Source organism: Delphinapterus leucas, chromosome 11, assembly GCF_059928025.1.
Source record: "Delphinapterus leucas isolate spDelLeu-1000000601 "Yukka" chromosome 11, BTC_Dleu_Yukka2, whole genome shotgun sequence".
Lineage (NCBI taxonomy): Eukaryota > Metazoa > Chordata > Mammalia > Artiodactyla > Monodontidae > Delphinapterus > Delphinapterus leucas.
This window is the reverse complement of record NC_143139.1, coordinates 95392636-95411760: the sequence shown is the minus strand read 5'-3', so window position 1 is coordinate 95411760 and position 19125 is coordinate 95392636. Positions and strand designations below refer to the sequence as shown.

At 47.4% G+C, this 19125-nt stretch overlaps 2 protein-coding genes across 2 annotated transcripts in view; both read right to left on the bottom strand.

Annotated features, from left to right (window-relative positions):
* MEI1 (meiotic double-stranded break formation protein 1) overlaps nucleotides 1–1967 on the bottom strand; it is a 68691-nt gene extending 66724 nt beyond the window's left edge. Inside the window, exon 1 of the mRNA XM_022596485.3 lies at nucleotides 1517–1967. Within this exon, the coding sequence (XP_022452193.2) occupies nucleotides 1517–1687 (171 nt within the window). The 5' untranslated portion in view covers nucleotides 1688–1967. The remainder of the gene's footprint in view (nucleotides 1–1516) is intronic.
* Nucleotides 1968–4816: 2849 nt separating this feature from the next.
* Nucleotides 4817–12174, bottom strand: LOC149748081 (uncharacterized). Its single transcript, XM_089921382.1, is given in 2 exon segments — nucleotides 4817–9291; nucleotides 11857–12174. Coding segments are annotated over 2 exon segments (4239 nt in total). The 5' UTR covers nucleotides 12073–12174; the 3' UTR covers nucleotides 4817–5268.
* Between the last annotated feature and the right edge of the window lie 6951 nt (nucleotides 12175–19125).

Genomic DNA, 19125 nt, shown 5'->3' with positions numbered 1-19125 from the left:
AATACCTGTATTTTGCCAAAATAAAAAGGATTATATTAATATGTAATGGACTATTATTTTTATAAATTTATTCATTTATTTTTGGCTGTGTTGGGTCTTCGTTACGGTGCACGGGCTTCTCATTGTGGTAGCTTCTCTTGTTGTGGAGCACGGGCTCTAGGCATGCGGGCTTCAGTAGTTATGACACGCGAGCTCACTAGTTGTGGCGCACAGGCTTAGTTACTTCACAGCATGTGGGATCTTCCCGGACCAGGGATCGAACCCATGTTCCCTGCATTGGCAGGTGGATTCTCAACTACTGCACCACCAGGGAAGTCCTATTATTATTTTTAAATGAATACTTTAAACTTTTGTTATTTTTAAAACAGTAAATAAACAAAAGCTCTTTGGGGGTCCTCAACACTTTTAAAAAGTGTAAAGCCAGACTTCCCTGATGGCACAATGGTTGAGAATCTGTCTGCCAATGCAGGGGACACAGGTTCGATCCCTGGTCGGGGAAGATCCCACATGCCGCGGAGCAACTAAGCCCGTGCACCACAACGACTGAGCCTGCGCTCTAGAGCCCGCGAGCCACAACTACGAAGCCCACATGCCACAACTACTGAGCCCGCATGCCTAGAGCCCATGCTCCCAACAAGAGAAGCCACTGCAATGAGAAGCCCGCGCACTGCGACGAAGAGTAGCCCCCCTTGGCCGCAACTAGAGAAAGCCTGGTAGCAACGAAGACCCAACACAGACAAAAATAAATAAATAATTTTTTTAAAAAAAAGTGTAAAGCCATCCCTAGAGCAAAAATTTGAGAACCGCTGATCTAGCTCATCCCCCACCCACCCACGGCAACAATTCCAGCCCTGTGACTCTGAGAGAACAGTCATCTCCCAAACTCTTCTTGGAGGTCTCCGCGGACAAAAAACTCGCTGCGAAGGTGGGTAGGCATTGAAGGTACAGGCAGCCCACGCTTCAGCCACCTCTGCCTCTCAGAAAGCTCCTCCCCTCACCCCACTCCTGCTGGGCCCTAACTTCCACTCTTCCTGCCGCCACTGAGCCCAAGGAGCCCCCTCCTCCCATTCGCACAGTCAGAAAGCGAAGGAATAAGCCCCCAGGGTGCGCGCGCCTTGCCCTCAGGCTGAGCAGGGACTCAAGTGGGAGGGAGCCTGAGTGAAGGCTAAATCCTGGAGAAGTGGTGAGAGGGTCAGCAAAGGGCAGGGCAGCTGAGAGAAGGGCTTACGGGAAGGCGGGAACGCGTGCCAGTGAGTCTAGGCTGGGGGCCCTGGGAGCCCCGGGTTTAGTGCGGACAGGGTAGGCCCACTTGAGGCGCAAGGCCAGGGTCTGGGCCTCCTTTGGAAAGGGGATGCTGAGCGGTCTGCGGGGTAGGCCGCCGTGGCCGGTAAGGGGGTGGGCCTGTTTAGGGGCTAGATTTAACGAGGCGGGTGGGCCCGGCCTAGTTTCGGGGAAGGTGCGCCCGGTTGAAGGGAGTTGCTCCCGCCCGGTTGGTGAGGGAAATGCCAGTTCGCACCGATACGCTAGGCTCCGGCAGCAGCTCCAGCGCGCAGGCCAGGCAGAGGCGTGGGGGCACGGGCAGCAGCCAGCGCGGGTCGTGCCGGTAATGGGCCCTCTCGAAGAGCAGCGCCGCCTCTTCGTCCCTCCCGGGCCCGGGAAAGCCTGCCGTTGGCTCCCTCACAGCCATCTCTCCGCTTGCGTTCTACCACTGCAGCACCTTTTCCCGCTCAGTTCATGCGCAAGCGCACTTGGCATAGCTCGACGCGGGCGCGTGGGGAGAAGGGTAATGCGCCTGCGCGAACCGAATGCCAGCCAGTCTCAGGAGAGCAGCGGCCCCTGTGGGCGGGTGACGCGCCTCAGGAGTCGGAAGAGCGTACCTCTAAGCCCCAAGTTGTTTGCTCTTGGAGCCTGCAGGAATTCGTCTTTACCACGCCGAAGGTTGAAAACCATTTATAAAGACTCTGTTATTAGCCTTGAAAAAGTAAGAAAAGGAAACAATCTATTTCTGGTATTTAAAAAGTAAACGATCTCAGGGATTCTTATCGAAAAACTATCAGCTCTATTATTTTAAATTTACGTGGCACCTTTCAAATAATCTAAGGTGACACCTTTCTTTCAGAGATTCTAAGATGGTCCCCTTAAAATATCGTCTCACAGAGGGCTGCACAGTTCTTGCGATTTTGTGAGCGCAGAAGGTATACTGAAGAAAATATAGTTTGTTGTTAAGTGTATTAACAAAACCCGTCAATCTACAAGTATTTAATTAGCGCCAAAGTGCCCAGCAACCGGTTAGTGTTAAAGGAGATAAGTTCAAGAGATGTTTTCTACATTCAGAAGCAGTGTGACGGAGTAGAAAAAGTGCTTTCCATGGCAAAATAATTTGGAAAACAATGGTTTATTATTATTTTTTTTAATGTAGTATCATGAACTGATTCTTGAGAAAAGTAGATTTAACATGGAAAAATCCTCGTTAAAATGCTAAGTGTACAAAAGATGCAGAATTATATACATAGGTATGTAAAATAAATAAGCAAACATTTATTCAACACCATTAAATTATATTATAGCAGTAATATATGTTCAGTGAAGAAAATAGAAGAAAAAATAATATTTTGGTATATTTTCTTCTAGTCTTTTTCTATACCTTTTTACAACAGCAACATACAAAGGTGTGTAAACTTTTCTCAGAAAAAATATATCATGTACATCTTCCATATAATTAAACATTATTCTATGTTTACTTTTTTAATGTCAACAAATTATGTATTCTTTTAGACAAAATTTGGAGCCAGGAACTCTGCTATGATCTAGAGGATTCAAAAGTGAGCAAGAGACAGTCCCTGTCCTCAAGTAACTAGAACTAGTCAAGGAGAAAGAGAAGCAAATTATTACAATTGGGTACATTTGTATTAGTTATCTATTGCTGCATAACAATCCATGTAATGGATTGAATGGTGACCCTCAAAAAGACACCTCCATGTCTGCTGTGGACTGAACTGTGTCCACCAGATTCAGATATTGAAGTCCTAACCCCTAATGTGACTGTATTTGGAGATAAGGCCTTTAAGGGGGTAATTAAGTTTAAATGAAGTCATAAGGGTGACATGCTAATCCAACAGGATTGGAGGCCTTATAAAAAGAGGAAGAGAGAAAGATCTATCTCTCTCTTTATGTATAGGCATTGAGGAAAGGCCATGTGAGGACATAATGAAAAGGTGACCATCTCTAAGCCAGGAAGAGAGCGCTCACCAGAAACCAAATTAGCCAAAACCTTGATCTTGAACTTCTAGCCTATAGAACTGTGAGAAAATAAACTTCTGTTGTTTAAGCCACCCATGCTGTATTATTTTGTTATAGCAGCTGGAGCAAACTAATGTAACGTCCAAAATCCCCACAACCTGTAAATTACCTTTTTTCTAAAGGATCTTTACAGTTGTAATTAAGGATCTTGAAATGAAGATATCATCCAGAGTATCCAGTGGGCCCTAAATCCAATGATAACTGTCTTGAGAAGAGACACACAGAGTAAAGGAGGAGGCACTGTGACCACGGAGGCAGAGATTGGAGTGATGGTGCCACAAGCCAACAAATGCCTGCAGCCACCAGAAGCTGGAAGAGACAAGGAACGGATTGCCCTCTAGAGCCTTTGGTAGCAGTGTAGCCCTGCTGACATCTTGATTTCATTCAGACTTTCGGCCTCCAGAACAGAGAGAATAAATTTCAGTTGTTTTAAGCCACCAAGTTTGTGGTAATTTGTTACAGTCGCCATAGAAAACTAACACACCCCAATATTTAGCAGCTTAAAACAACAAACATTTATTATCTCATAGTTTCTGTGGATCAGGAATCCAGGCATGGCTTAGCAAGGTGACCCTGGCTCAAAGTCTCTCCTGAGGTTGTACTCATCTCAAGGCTCACTAGGGCCAAAGGATCTGCTTCCAAGTTCACTCAAATGATTGGTGGCAGGATTCATTTCCTCAAAGGCTGCCGGACTGAGGGCCTCACTTTCTTGAGGGCTGTTATCCAATGGCCGCCTCAGTTCCTTGCCACATGTGCCTTTCCATAAGGCAGTGCACAAAATGGAAGACAGCTTCCCTCAGGGAACAAGCAAGAGAATTGAGAGAAGGTACCCAAGATGGAAGCTACAGCCTTTGTAACCTGTTCTCAGAAGTGACATTCCATCATTTCTGCTGTATCCTATTCGTTGGAAGTGAGTCGCTGGATCCAATCCACACGCGAGGAGAGGAGAATACACAGGGCGTGAATACCAGAAGGTAGGGAGCATTGGGAGCCTTCTTAGAGCCTGCCAACCCCAGTATAACTGCCGTAGTAGTGGTAGGCAACACATAGGAAGAAAAACATCAAAACATTAACTGGGTGATGGGATTATGGATTGTTTTTCCCTTTTTTGAATTTTCTAAACTCTCTTTAATGAGCATGTATGGGTTTGACAATGAATTTAAAAATAGGAAAGCTAAATGAAAGGGAAGAAAGGAAGGGAGAAAGGAGAGAAGTGGGGGAGGATAAAGGAGAGAGGAGGAGAAAACCTGAATTGAATTTTCTGAATTAAATTTGAGTTCTGTGAATCTGCTTCAACCTGCTGAAGCTGTCTACAGAAGTATCACAACACATAATGCCTTTTAGCTAAGAAGTTTCAGACTTTGATTGAAAAAAACAATTAGCTCCAGGATGTCCTGGAGGGTGAGGTGAGGGAAAACAACAAGGTATTAGGGTTGCCAGCGCTTGAGAATTGAAGAGGTGGAAATGGTTTTTCCGTGAAATCTGTTCACAGGCAGCAGAATCCCAGCAGGGCAGATACTCAGTGATCAGCTCCCTTCCTTGTGACTGAAAGGACCTGAATAATAGTGTCCGGTGCAGAGCACCACCCCTCCCACAAGCAGCTGAGGCTACTTGAGCATCCGACCTCAATCAGAATTAGCTTGGAATAGGACAGGACTGAACTATGATAGAAACTTCAGTAAACCCTCCTCTGAGGAACTGGAGAGGGGAGGTGTTAGGAGATGGCATTGGGCTGACCCACATTCCCTGAACCTTCAAAACCATAGAGTAGAAGTAGCTTCTATCCCACCCACAAAGTATCCCAGACCCCCAAAGGGGGGCACTCATAAAACGTGTACCAAAGAAATCAGAACCCCACAGGGCCCAAATAACCAATTTTATTAGAGGTTATTTTATCATCCCCTTTGGGAGTAAGCAGACCACTCTCCTGCCTTCTCTGACGTGTTTTGAGGATTCTGAACCCACTGCCTACTTCCTAAAGCCATGCTGGAGCAGGAAACCCCTCAAATGCTTCATAAGACCAAACTTTTGGGGGGCTGGTGGATTCCTTGGGGCCCCATGTGGGTTCTCAATTTCCTCAAGTTCTTCTGTTTTGGGAAGAGCAACCCCAGCACCGCAGTGACCTGGTGGCTGAAGGTCCCTCTTCAAAGAAGCGTGGTCTCTGATGCTGTCCTCCCTTGCATGTGGGTCACCCACTTCGGGAAGCAGGATAGGATCAGGATCCCTCACAGTCAGGTTGGGGGCTAAGTGCTGGGGCTTGGCCAGGTGTGGGGACCAGGAAATCCGCTTCAAAAAGCTCATGCTCAGCCTTGCTGCAGCAGAGTGCAGACTCCTTTTGGAGCTGAAGGTGTCTGTGGAACAGGAGGAAGGCTGCTGCCCAGCCCCTCTGCCTTCCTCCGGCTCCAGGCTTCCTCTTCTCCTGTGTGTGGGCTGCTGACATTTGAATCTGGGGGGCTCCTGAGATGCGTGCTCCTTCCTCCAGTGGTCTGCCCCAGAGTATGAGATCCTCGCTCTGCCGGGAGCCCTCTCTGCCATCTGGGAGACCCCTGGCCTGACCATTTTCCTGCTCCCGCTGTTCTCCCTGGAGGGTTCTTGGACGCTTTCTTGGCCACACCAGCTACTAGATTCTGCTGCAGGCCTGGGGCTCCTGGGAGCAGTGAGCTTGGCCCTGGGAGGAGCCTCTTTCTGGACATCCTGTCGTTCTCTGAGGCCCCCTGGTGGTCTGACTCTCTTAGGCTTTTCAGGATGGATAGAAACGCCCATTGGCTCTGTCTGGTGTGGTCTACGCTTCTCCAGAGCTCTGGCCTGCGTAGGACGTTTTGAGCTTTTCCTTTCTTGGCGCCGAACGCTCTGGGACCTCTCTGGGGACTTAAGGCCTGGCCTGGGGCCCTGGGCCCCACAATGCCTTTCCTGCTGCCCCTGCAGCTCACAGGCCTTGTGTAACCCAGGGAGCCTCACCCCCTCAAGGGGCAGTGGGCATGGTGCTAAGAAGTTAAAGTGCAAGTAGGATTCTAGGATCTGCTGGGAGAGGCCCCACTTCAGGTGTGCAATCTTCGGCTGCATAAGGGACTCCAGGAGCAGTAGCTGGCACTTCGTGAGGACTGGCCACTTCGGCAGGATGGTGAGGGCAGTGGGAAAATCCACCAGAGCTGTGGCAGCTTGGGGGGTTTGGCCACATGAGACAGAGGGACAGGCAGAGGGCAGGCCCAGGGCAGCAGCCAAAGACTGTGGGTTCCAGAGCTGTCGAGTCAGGCCAGAGGTCTTCCCTGGAACCACTCCTTTGTCCCTTTGTCGGCTTTTCTGGAGTTTAGGTTGGGCCTGCCAGGAGGCTGGAATGACACTGTGCTTCCTGGCAGTGGCCGTGCTCTGGCTGGCCAAATGCTCTCCCTCCCCACTGGCAAGCAGGAAGAGTTCATTCTGGTGGGGGAGAGCCTTCATCTCAGGGCAGAGAGCAGAGGCCACAGCCTGTTCCTGGTCCATGGCCCCATATCCAGAGCCAGTGAGGGCTGGGGGCCCCTCACCCCCAGAACAGTCAACTCGGAGATTGCCTTTAGCAGCATCCTTTCCTCTGACTTGGCCCTTGTTTCTTCCCCTTAGTACTCGAAGCCTTCCAGCATCCTCAGCTCTGCACTTTCTCTGGCTCCCTACATCCTGGATTTCTGCAGCGTCCTCATCTTCACCCTTATTCTGGCTGCCTTGCCCTTGTATCTGGATCTCTCCAACGATTTCACTTCTTAACTCTCCCTGATAATCTCCCCCAGGAGCCTGGGTCTCTTTATCATCATCACCTGTGGTCCCTCTCAGGTTTCTCTTCTCTTGGATTTGAAATTCTGCACCATTCTCACCTCCCATCTGCTCCTCTTTCTTCCATTCTGCTGAATGAGTTTCTACATCAATTTTACTTGCTAATTCTCCCCAATTCTCTGCCTCAGATGCCTGGGCATTTGCACCATCCTTGCCTCTAATGTGTTCCTGATTTTTCCACTTCGGTATGAGAATCCTTCCACTAATTTCACTGTTTAACTGATGCTGGTTTTCTTCCCCAAGTTCCTGAGTCTCTTTACCATGTTCACCTTTAACGCCTCTCAGGTTTCTCTTCCCTGTTGCCTGGATGTCTGTACTATTCTCATCAACAAACTGCTCCTGATTCCTCCTTCCTGGTAGATGGGTCTCTACATGAGGTACACCTCTTAATTGTCTCTGGTTCTCTGCCTCGGGTGCCAGGATATTTGCACCATCTTCATCTCCGTTCTTTCTCTGGTCTCTCTTCTCCAGTGCCTGAATTTCTGCTCTATGTTCACCTCCAATCTGGTCCTGATTCCCCCAACATGGTATCTTGAATTCTCTGCCAATTTCACTTGCTACTGGCTTCTGGTCTCCCCAGAATCGCGCCTGGATCACCACCCAATCCTCCTCTCTTATCTCCCTGAGGTTCTTCCTTCTAGATATCTGGCTTTCCCCAGAATCCTCACCTGTTTTCAGGCCTTGATTTCCCCACCCCACTTGAAGTTCATGTCTTAGTTGTTTCTGGAACTCTACCCTAAATACTTGGACCTTCCCAGCTTTCTCACTTCCGTTTTGATCCTGCATCTCCCACCCTGGTGTCTGGATCTCTGTAACATTCTCACTTTGAACGCATTCCTGTTTTCCCCACGCCAGGGCTTGGGTCCCTAGGCCATCCTCTTTTTTCACTTCCCCCAAGTTCTCCCTCCCAGATATCTGAATTTGCACAGCATTCTCACCTCCAACCTGGCCCTTTCTTCTCCTCTTTTCTGCGTGAATTTCTATACTAGTATCACCTTTAATCTGGTCTTGTTTTCCCCACCCTGGCAGCTGGGTCTCCCCACCATTCTCAGTTCCAGTCTGGCCCTGCTTCCTCAACCCTTGGGCCTGGGTCTCCCCTTCATCCTCTCCTCTGGCTTCTTTCTTATTCTTCTCAAAAGACTGGGTCTCTATAGCATCCTTATTCCTACTCCTATCCTGGGTCTCCCACATTGGCGTTTGGGTCTCTGCATCAATTTTACATCTTAACTGTTTCTGTTTCTCTCCTGTTCGTGCCTGGACTTCAGGAAGATTCTCACCTCCAGCATCCCTCCGATTTCTCTTCCGTAGTTTCTGACTTTCAGCTCTATTCTCAACTCTCACCTGGTCTTGATTCTCCCACCATGGTGTCAAGATCTCTCCAACAGCTTTACTTATTACTAGTCTCTGTCTCCCCAACTCCAGGACCTTAGGCTCTGCCTTGTCCTCCATCCCAAAGTTTATTGGGAGTTGCCTTCCAGATGCCTGAATTTCCCAAGCATCCTCTCCTCTTCTCTGTCTCTGGTTCACCCACCCTGGAGCCTGGGTCTCTCTACTATCCTCTCTGCCTAGTGTCCGGTTTTCTCTCCCTGGTGCCCAGGCCTCTCGTGGGCAGCGCCAGGACTTCCAGATGGGCATTCCCACTTGTTGGTTGGAAGGAACAGGTAGGAACTCTCTGGAACAGAACTGCAACCTCTGGGCTGATGGGAGGTTTGGGCGAGAGGCCATGGAGGTGGGGTGGCATCTCATGTCGACAATATGCTCCAGTGGTACCGGTTCTTCTGGGGAGTGGACCAACAGCTGCTCCATCCTTTGGCACATGTCCAGAGCAGGGGGCAGTGGCTTGCAAATCAGGTGAGTCTGGTCATCACTACGACACCTGGGTACCTGCCACGCTTCCCAAGAACTGTCCTGAGCTAGCATACAGGTGCTTGAAAAGGAGGTGGTGCAAAAGATGTGTTCCAAAGGTGTGTAGGCATCCCAAGGTAAACCTTGACCTGGGTGCTGACAAGAAAGCAGATGTTGGGTCCATGAATCCTGGTGGCTCCTCCAGTATTCCCCTCTCTTATTTTGGGCCCATTGTTGGGCATCCAGGCCCCTGAACTTGCCAGGACTGAAGGAGAATTCAGGGGTCAGCCCAAAACAAGTGTCATGTCTCATGGAGGGCACTGCCCTCTTCTGCGATGGCACCTGTAGGTGAGAACAGAGAAGCAAAATTTTGCATTCACATTATCTCATCTAATCCTCAGATCAGGATTGTAATCCCCATTATCCAGATGAGGATGCTGGGGCTCAGGAATGGGGAGTCAGTTCTCTTAGGGAAAACAGTATTCATTCGAGAAAAAAAGATAAAGAGTTTACTCCAGGCCAGGCACTGTTCTAGGTGCTGGCGGTACCAGCATGAACAAGACAGAAAACGTCTTTGTTGGGAGCTGTCTTTTAGACATGGAAGACATAATAACTAAGTATACAACATAATGTTAGGTGTTGAAAAGTGTTTTGTTGGTTTGTTTTTTTTTTTTTTGGCCACGCTGCATGGCATGAGGGATCTCAGTTCTCAGACCAGGGATCAAACCCGTGCCCCCTACAGTGGAAGCGTGGAGTCTTAATCACTGGACTGCCAGGGAAGTCCCCTTGAAAAGTGTTCTAATGGAAATAAAAGCAGAGTGGGAATGGGGTTAGCTCCTTTAGACATATTGGTCAGAGAAGGCCTCTCAGAGGAGGTGACGTTTGAATGGAGACCTGAATGAAGCAAGGGACAAACCAAGTGACATCTGAGGAAAGAGCATTGTAGGCAGAGGAGACATGAAGTGCAAAGGCCCTGAGGATGGAACTGGGTCATTTGTACAAGAACAGCTAGGAGGCCTGTGTGGCCAGAATGGAATGAGTGAGTGACGAAGACAGTGCTAGGGGTGAGGTCAGAGAGGAACGCAGGGCAGATTATTCTGCGCCTTGGAGTTGTGGTTAGGAGTTGGATTTTATTCTGACTTTGACTGGAAGTGTATCCATCAGAGCCATTGCAGAGTCTTGAGTGGCAAAGTCCTGTGATCTGTTTTTTTTAAAGTTGGTTCTTGCTCATGAGCATAATGTTAGGCTTAAGCCTGGTGCAAAAAAATACTTACTGTATGATTCCATACAGACAAAACTAGTCTATGCTATTAGAAATCAGCACAGTTGTGTCTGCAACCTTCTGGGCTGCTGGTAGTGGTCTGTTTCTTTTTTTAAAAAAATTTTTCTTATTTTTTTAAAAATTTTTATTTATTTATTTTTGGCTGTGTTGGGTCTTTGTTGCTGCGCGCACGCTTTCTCTAGTTGCGGCAAGCGGGGGCTACTCTTCATTGCAGTGGCTTCTCTTGCTGTGCAGCAGAGGATCTAGGCGCGTGGGCTTCAGTAGTTGTGGCACGTGGGCTCAGTAGTTGTGGCTCACGGGCTCTAGAGCACAGGCTCAGTAGTTGTGGCGCACGAGCTTAGTTGCTCTGCGGCATGTGGGATCTTCCTGGACCAGGGCTCGAACCCATGTCCCCTGCCTTGGCAGGCAGATTCTTAACCACTGCGCCACCAGGGAAGTCCAGTGGTCTGTTTCTTAATCAAGTGCTGCACCTGGATGTGTTCAGTTTGCAAAAATTCATTGATCTATACACTTATAATCTGTATATGTATATTCCCTTGGATTAACATTTTTTAATATAAATTTATTTATTTATTTATTTTTGGCTGCGTTGGGTCTTCGTTGCTGCATGCAGGCTTTCTCTAGTTGCCTTGAGTGGGGGCTACTCTTTGTTGCAGTGCGTGGGCTTCTCATTGTTGTGGCTTCTGTTGTTGTGGAGCACAGGCTCTAGGCGCGCAGGCTTCAGTGGTTGCAGCACGCGGGCTCAGTAGTTGTGGCTCACGGGCTCTAGAGTGCAGCCTCAGTAGTTGTGGTGCATAGGTTTAGTTGCTCCACGGCATGTGGGATCTTCCCAGACCAGGGCTCGAACCCGTGTCCCCTGCATTGGCAGGCGGATTCTTAACTACTGCACCACCAGGGAAGTCTGGGTTAACATTTTTAAAAAGAGAAAGAAGAAATTCATTCTGTTGGCTGCGTGGAGCACTGACAATGGTTGGGTGAGAGAGAAAGCAGGAACCAGGCAGAAGGCAGTACCTACAGTCCAGGTGAGCCCTGAGGGTGGCTTTGCCCAGGAGGGTGAAGTGAAGTTTTAAGAAGTGATCAGATTCGGGGCTTCCCTGGTGGCGCAGTGGTTGAGAATCTGCCTGCTAATGCAGGGGACACGGGTTCGAGCCCTGGTCTGGGAGTATCCCACATGCCACGGAGCAACTGGGCCTGTGAGCCACAACTACTGAGCCTGCGTGTCTGGAGCCTGTGCTCCGCAACAAGAGAGGCCGCAATAGTGAAAGGCCCACGCACCACGATGAAGAGTGGCCCCCGCTTGCCACAATTAGAGAAAGCCCTCGCACAGAAATGAAGACCCAACACAGCCAAAGTAAATAAATAAATTTAAAAAAAAAAAAAGAAGAAGAAGTGATCAGATTTGAGATATGGGTTGCAAGTAGAGCCCATAGGACTTGCAGGTGGATTGATCCTGAGGAGTGACGGAGAGAGAAGTCCAGGGTGACCGCTGGGTTTGGGGCAAGATAATGCTCTTCCTGACCAGTCTGAGTTCATCTCTGATACACAGGGCATAGAACAGGGTCCTTGTAACAAATGACTGAGACAATCATGGTGTTGAGGGAAGGAGGTGTGTAGGATCCCCTCACCTTGATGACCTTCCTCATGCTGGAGTGGGTCCTGGTGATCTGGTGCCAGTAGTTCTGGACCTGTCAGATCAGAAAGAGGCAGAGGACAAGCAGGTTGCCGCAGCACCGAGGGTCCCTGCAGCTGTGATTCTCGGAGAGCAGGCCCCGCACTGGCTCCCACTCAGGGCCCTGGAATGGCCCCACCACGGCACAGGCGCCCAGGAGGGGCAGCAACATGACACAGCTTAGGTCAGGCAGGTGGTGTTCAGGAGTTGTAGGGCAGGACTGGTATGGCTGACCCAGCCACTTCAGGGCGGGGTAGCCCCTGCCTCATAGCACCCCCGTAGCTAAGGCCACCTCACAAAGGCTTCTGATGCTGCAGCCTCAGCTCCAGCTGCTGCACCTGGCATCAGGGCTGGATAACATGCCCTCAGTACAGGTGAGGGCAACATCAGGGAACTGCCCAAAAGGAATTAAGAGGAAGAAGAACTTGTTTTAAATATCCTGACCTCTGGAATGGAGAGATTAAGTTCCCCTGTGTATGATGGAGGGATGGAAACTGCAGTCTGCTTGATTTCTTTCTTCCTATTTGATACTTTCATCCATTTGTCCATCAGGCTATCCAATATCAAACATTTAATGAACACTGTATTGAATGTGTGTTCTTGTTTAACCACCCAACATATCCTGATTTTTTGTTAGGGGATTACTTTCCCATCTCAAGATCACTGTTTGTAGGAGTATAAATGCTACCCTGGAGACTTTCACCCAAAGGTTATATTCAAAATATTGAATTACAGAGCAGGCAGGGTCATCAGCCAATCAGAATGGGCCACGCCTTAACCCTTTAATACCTGGGTTGTAAGTGGCCCCTGGGGTCCCAGTAGAAGGGTATCACCTATTTACCAACCAGTTGGGAAGTATTTCTCTACTTTAAGAACCCAGGGACTTCCCTGGTGGCATAGTGGTTAAGAATCTGCCTGCCAGTGCAGGGGACACAGGTTTGAGCCCTGGTCTCGGAAGATCCACATGCCACGGGGCAACTAAGCCTGCGAGCCACAACTACTGAGCCCGCATGCCACAACTACTGAAGCCTGTGTGCCTAGAGCCCGTGCTCTGCAACAAGAGAAACCACCGCAGGGAGCAGCATGCCCACTGCAATGAACAGTAGCCCCCGCTCACCACAACTAGAGAAAGCCCGTGTGCAGCAACAAAGACCCAGTGCAGCCAAAAATAAATAAATAAAATAAATAAATTTTTTAAAAAGAGAACTCAATATACCACACAATGTATCTTGGTTAAATGTTACCCCGGCTAATACCTGATACTCTTTCACAGGCCCAGGACAGCCAAGGAGTGGAGGTGTGACCTAAGTTTGGCCAATTGGGCCCTCTCTTCCAGGGCTCTAACTATCAAGGTAGGGATAGGAAGTTGGTAAAAAAAAAAAAAAAAAAAAGAAAAGCAGCCCATGGCAGCTAGAAACTGGCCCAGCTCTATCAGTTAGGCCTGATGTTGCTAGGAGCTGGCCTGACACTCATAGCTGAGCCTTGGTGTTCTCCTGTTGAACATAAAATACTTCATAGAGTGTCAGCATCAGACAAAACCACTCTAACTGTGATAATCAAGACAAAAACAAGACCACTCTTTAGTCATGTCTGAACACAGACAAAAGCGTGAACGTTGTCAAAACCACAAAAATAACCAAACACCTTACCATCCTGGCTAATATCTATTTTGTCACCAATTATAGCTTTAGCCTCACTTCATTCCTTCCACCTTGTAGATAAGATTTACTAGGATGCCCAATCATACAATTACTCACACTTTCTAATAGCGTCTAATCCAGAGCAAACCCCATTTCCTTGAACCCTCCCGAAATCATTTGACACAAGGTCAAATCCTATAGTAAATCCAAACACCCTCTTACTGAGAAGTGCCACAGTTCCCGATGGTATGTGTTCTCCCTTGTTGCAATGAGTAATAACACTGTAGAGGTATGTGCCTGGTGGTCTTTAGCTAAATTTAGGACACTGGCGTAAGATTTTATGTCTGGTCCTGCTCGCACAACCAGCTCCCCTTGAGCCTCCAGGCTCCACTGCAGAGTCTTTTCCCAGATTCCTTTTTGCTTGCTTCCCACCAAAGATCCCTAAGTGAAAAAGAACTTCCTTTGGATCAGGCCCAGTGCCAAAAGATAGATATCCAAAGTGTCCAAGGCATCTACCAGCCCTGCTCTCATAAAGCTCTCAGTATGGTTGGAAAGGCAAACACTGAATAAGGACAGAGTTGATGAAGGCTACAAAGGGCAAGTACAGGGGGCTTGTGTGTGCATCCAGCAGGGGTAATTACCTGGTCTGGATGATCAGGGAGGCTTCACTGAAGAGGTGATGAATACTAAGCAGAACAGTGGAGCACATCACATCACTCCCAAAAGAGAGTGAGGGATGGGCTTGGGGAGATTGGGGTGAGCTCAGGGTAGAAAAAGAAGGTGGGTGGGGCTGTACCATGCGGATGAGGAGGGGGGTACTGGTGGGGAGAGGCCTAGTAAGCCACGGCAAGGATTTAGCATTTTAAGCACAGAACTGTGGTAAAAGACAAATTTCTAAGACAAATTGATTCTGAGCCTATGTTAACATTTATCAACTAACTAGCAAGTGAAATAGCAAGATACAAGAGGGTGGGCTAGTTCTGTGAGAACATGGAAACTGAGTTATTATATAGTTGGGAAACAATTAATTAGGTAGAGTATACAGTCTCATTACTCGTGGTCATAAAAACATCAAGCCCCTATCAGTCATTACTAGATCTGGGATATAATGGTCCAAGATGACAGGTAGGCCAAATAACAACCAGACATTATTATAAAGGATATCAAAAAAGCAAATGATAATGACACATCTATGACTGTAAACTGGAATAATAAGGTTTCATTCTCCCACAGTGGTAGCTAATAGGTCCAATTAATATGGAAATATGGGGCTTCCCTGGTGGTGCAGTGGTTGAGAGTCCGCCTGCTGATGCAGGGGACACAGGTTCGTGCCCTGGTCCGGGAAGGTCCCACATGCCGCGGAGCGGCTGGGCCCGTGAGCCATGGCCGCTGAGCCTGAGCGTCCGGAGCCTGTGCTCCGCAACGGGAGAGGCCACAACAGTGAGAGGCCCGTGTACCGCAAAAAAAAAAAAAAAAAAAGGAAATATGAAACAGGATCTGAGAAAGATGAGGAGCAGTGTCCAAATCACAGGTTCTACTCTTTTTTTAAAAATATCTATTTATTTATTTATGTATTTGGCTGTGCCAGGTCTTAGTTGTGGCATGCAGGATCTTCGTTGTGGCATGTAGGACTGTAGTTGCAGCTTAGTTGCTGCACGCGGAATGTGGGATCCTTTTTTAGTTGCGGCATGCGAACTCTTAGTTGCAGCAGATGGGATCTAGTTCCCTGACTAGGGTTCGAACCCGGGCCCCCTGCATTGCGAGTGTGGAGTCTTAGCCACTGGACGACCAGGGAAGTCCCCTCAGGTTCTACTCTTAAACAGGAGCCATCAGTGGGAATTTCTTAATTTGGAGACAAAATTTATTTTTTGACAAGTCATAGATATGCATGGATGAAGTCTGATGGGGGGATTTTTCATGTAATAAATGTTCAGTCCTGGAGCCACTTCAAACCCATCTGGCTGGGTTTTCAAGCATAGCAACCAGATGTGGTGGAAGTAACCCAAGCCGATAGCCAAAATTCCCAGGGTCCAGTTCTGGCTCTGCCACTGCCTCATTCTGTGACTGTGGACAAGGAGCTTCCCCTCTCTGGGCCTCAGTATCTGTAGAATGAAGGGGTTGCACTGCGTGATTCCTAAGGGTCCTGCTACGTCTCTACTTCTAGGTTTCCAAAGGAAATAACTGGAACTGGCCCACTACGGTCTAGTTTTGGCTAGATCCAAATGGTCCCAAGAGGGAATTCCCAGGCAGTCCAGTGCTTAGGACTCTGCGCTTTCACTGCCAAGGCAATCCCTGGTTGGGGAACTAAGATCCTGCAAGCTGAGCGGCGTGGCCAAAACAACAACAGCAACAACAACAAAATGGTCCCAAGATATGCCTGGCATCATGCGAAGAGAGATGAGTAAGGGCCATAAGAATCCAGGAGGACCTCTTGGAGGTGGTGAGGCATGAGTGTAGCCTTAAAAAATGGAGATTTGGAGCAGCATAGGGAAAAAAGCACCACGCTAAGCCAGAAGGAATTGGGTGTCCTAGACATTTCCAAACTCAACCTGACAAACTCAGCCCCCATCCTCAAACCTGCTGTTCTTCTTGAATTCCCTACTCAATGGATTCCATTTCTGGTGGACTCCACCCCCACCAGAAAATTTAACAAAGGCATCTGAATGTGAAGGAGAACATTTAGGATTACCTATCATTATCTCCATACCATTCCTTTACCAGGGTAGAGTAAAAAAGATGATTTTAAAAGCACAAAAATGTGCTAAAAGATAAACTAGCAAGGGAATGACGACACCCTTGAAAATCTTTGTTTTGGTGTGTTATTTTTTGAATGTTTAACTCACTGTTTCGGCCAATAATTTATGGTAGAATAACAGTAAAAACAGCAAAATACGGTCCCTCGCCCAAAACTGGCGTCATTCCCCGCTGGTGCCTTTAAGGGGCGTGACCCGCCCGCCTCTTGGTGACGCCACTTCCGCTTCCTGCCGCACGCTGCCATTTCCACTTCTACCGTGCGACTTGCCTCAGCCGTGAGGGCTGCATCTCTGACGTCGCCTGTGCCCCTTGAAGAGTGACGGTACCACGGAACCGGAGCCATGGTGAGTGCGTGCTCGTGGCTGAAGGGCTGGGAAGTGGGAGACGGGGTTCCGTTCTCTCACTAGCTTGTCGGGGGCTTAAAACGTGCGCCGTCTCGTCCGCCCGGCCCGGGCGGCCGCGTAGCGCCAAGCACTGTCTTCTCTCCCGGCCCGAGGTTAGAAGTCTAGAGGACTCAGGGTCTCAGGTGCTGTGCTGGGGCTTCTTTCCGCAGTTTGTGCTCCTGGCCGAAAGCCTCCGGTGAGCAGAGGGGGCATGGCCCAACCTGGGAGAAAGAGACAAACCCACGTAGGAGAGAGTTGAAAGCTGGATGGATGGGGAAACTTGGCTCCATCGGTTTTCTTTTTCTTTTGGGGGGATCGCTAGAGTATGGGGTGGAACCCTGGATTTGGATCAGCCCTCCCCTACCCCGCTTTCTCCATTGCTGATGTTCAAGAGAGGGAGCTCTCCATGGGTCTGCGCACCTAGTGTCTGCCGCGAGTTACATGGGCCAGGGATTAAAGTGGCCTTTGGCGTTTGGGGGCTGTGGGGAACGTGGAGTGAACCCCAGCCTGGAATGCAGGAAAGACTCTTCCTGCGAGGCGGTAGCCTCTGAAATCTGAAGCGCTGGTAGCACCACGTGCGGCTCCTCTAAAACTCTTGGTGGTCTCCAACTTTTTAGTCAGATCTTGTGGCCTGGTAGCTAGTTTTGGTTGGCACTTAGTAAGGAGGGAAGAGTTTACAAAACACTGATTTCCGTAATGAGGTTTAATCCTTTTAACGGATTTTGGATCCCAGCGGTATCTCCCCTACTGCCCGCCCCGCCCCCATTTTGAAGCTAGTACGTGGCTGAGTCTAGAATTTAAAGCTTCTAAACCAGTGCTCATCTTTCGCAGTGCCGTGAAAAGTTTTGGAATCGGTTGATCTCAGTTTAAATGCATTTAGTAGACCTAACGCTTGGTATGGAGAGAGTGAGCATGCACTATTTGTTGTTAAATCAAAACCTTGTAGGTTTCGGCTGTCTGGTGTATGGGGAAATCAAACGCATCAAGCTACGGGTTACAGTTGCCTAGCAGTAAGATTTCATTCATTCAGTTAGCCCTTGGAAAAATTAAAAGGTGAATAAACACACACTAAGCAAATTTCAGTTGCTATTTATAAGGTGGTTTGGTTTTAAAGTTGAGTGGAATTTTTGTTGTTGTTGACTTTTATTAAACCAATAAAGTGACTCTTCTTTGATCGTGTTGGATCTCCTGAAGTCTCCCCTTTTGTGCATTTTATGTTTATTAAGAGTTGAGAATCCTAATTTCCAGAGATGGGCTATTGGAAACTGCAATAAAAATATCTGGCATTTTAAAAAGTATATTTATGAGGAGTGATAGGAATAAAAGTGTTGCTGGAACCTTTATTGTTTAAGAGGAGGGTGATATTATTGAGCATTAGATTTTGACAGACATAAGTTGTGATTTCTCAGATAGCCACCAAAAGAATATAGATAAATAACTCCAAACCACTAGAGGGGAAAATAGTGGGGAGAAAAAACTCAAAGGAAGGAAAGAGAGAAAAGGAAACGGAACAGGTGGGACAAATAGAAGGCACAAAAGAAGGGAGATTTGGACCCAATATATCAGTACTTAAATAAATATAGGAATGGGTTAAGTGCTTCAGTTAAAAGACAGGTTGAAGTAAAAAGAACGGGAAAAAAAATCAGTAAAGATAGTGGCTAAAAAATAAGGTACAAGTAAAATGAAAATGACATAATTACAAGAAGAAATAGACAAATATGCAATTATATAGCATTTAATTGATCGTGAAGCCAAAACATCAGTGTGGAAATAGAAGATTAGAACAGCACTATGAATAAACTTGAGCTAGTGGTCGTAGTGAAACCAGTGAATACTTTACCTATCAGTTATAGAAGACACTTCTCAAGCAGAGAACATTAATGAAAATTGGCCACCTACTGGGTCATAAAGCAAGTTAAACAAATCTTAAAAGATGATAATAATGTAGACCATGGTCTCCCAACCAAAATACAAATGACTTAGAAATCAGAAACAAAGTATTTAGAAAGAAGGTATAAAGAACTCGTGGGTCAAATGGAAAATATATAAGGGAAATTTGAAAACAACTGAACAATAATGAAAATACCACATATTGAGAGTATGTAGGGTACAAATGAAGCACTGGAACCTAAAATGCTTGGTGAGGGAGAAATAACGTGAAAAGTCCCTTCTGGTGAGATTAATCAAGAAAATAAGCAAAAAGTTATAAACAAGGAGTAACAAACTTGAAGGAGATATAATTTGCAAACATTGAAAGAAAGGATATTATGAACAATGTGATATCTATAAATGTAGAAATTTAGATGAAATGAACAAATACCTGAAAAAATAGAATCAAAACCAATTCAAGTAGAAATAGGACGGCTGAATAATAATAAAGAAACTAAGTTAATGTACCATATGTTAATTATAACTCAATAAGAAAAACTAAAGTTCTTTGACATGAAA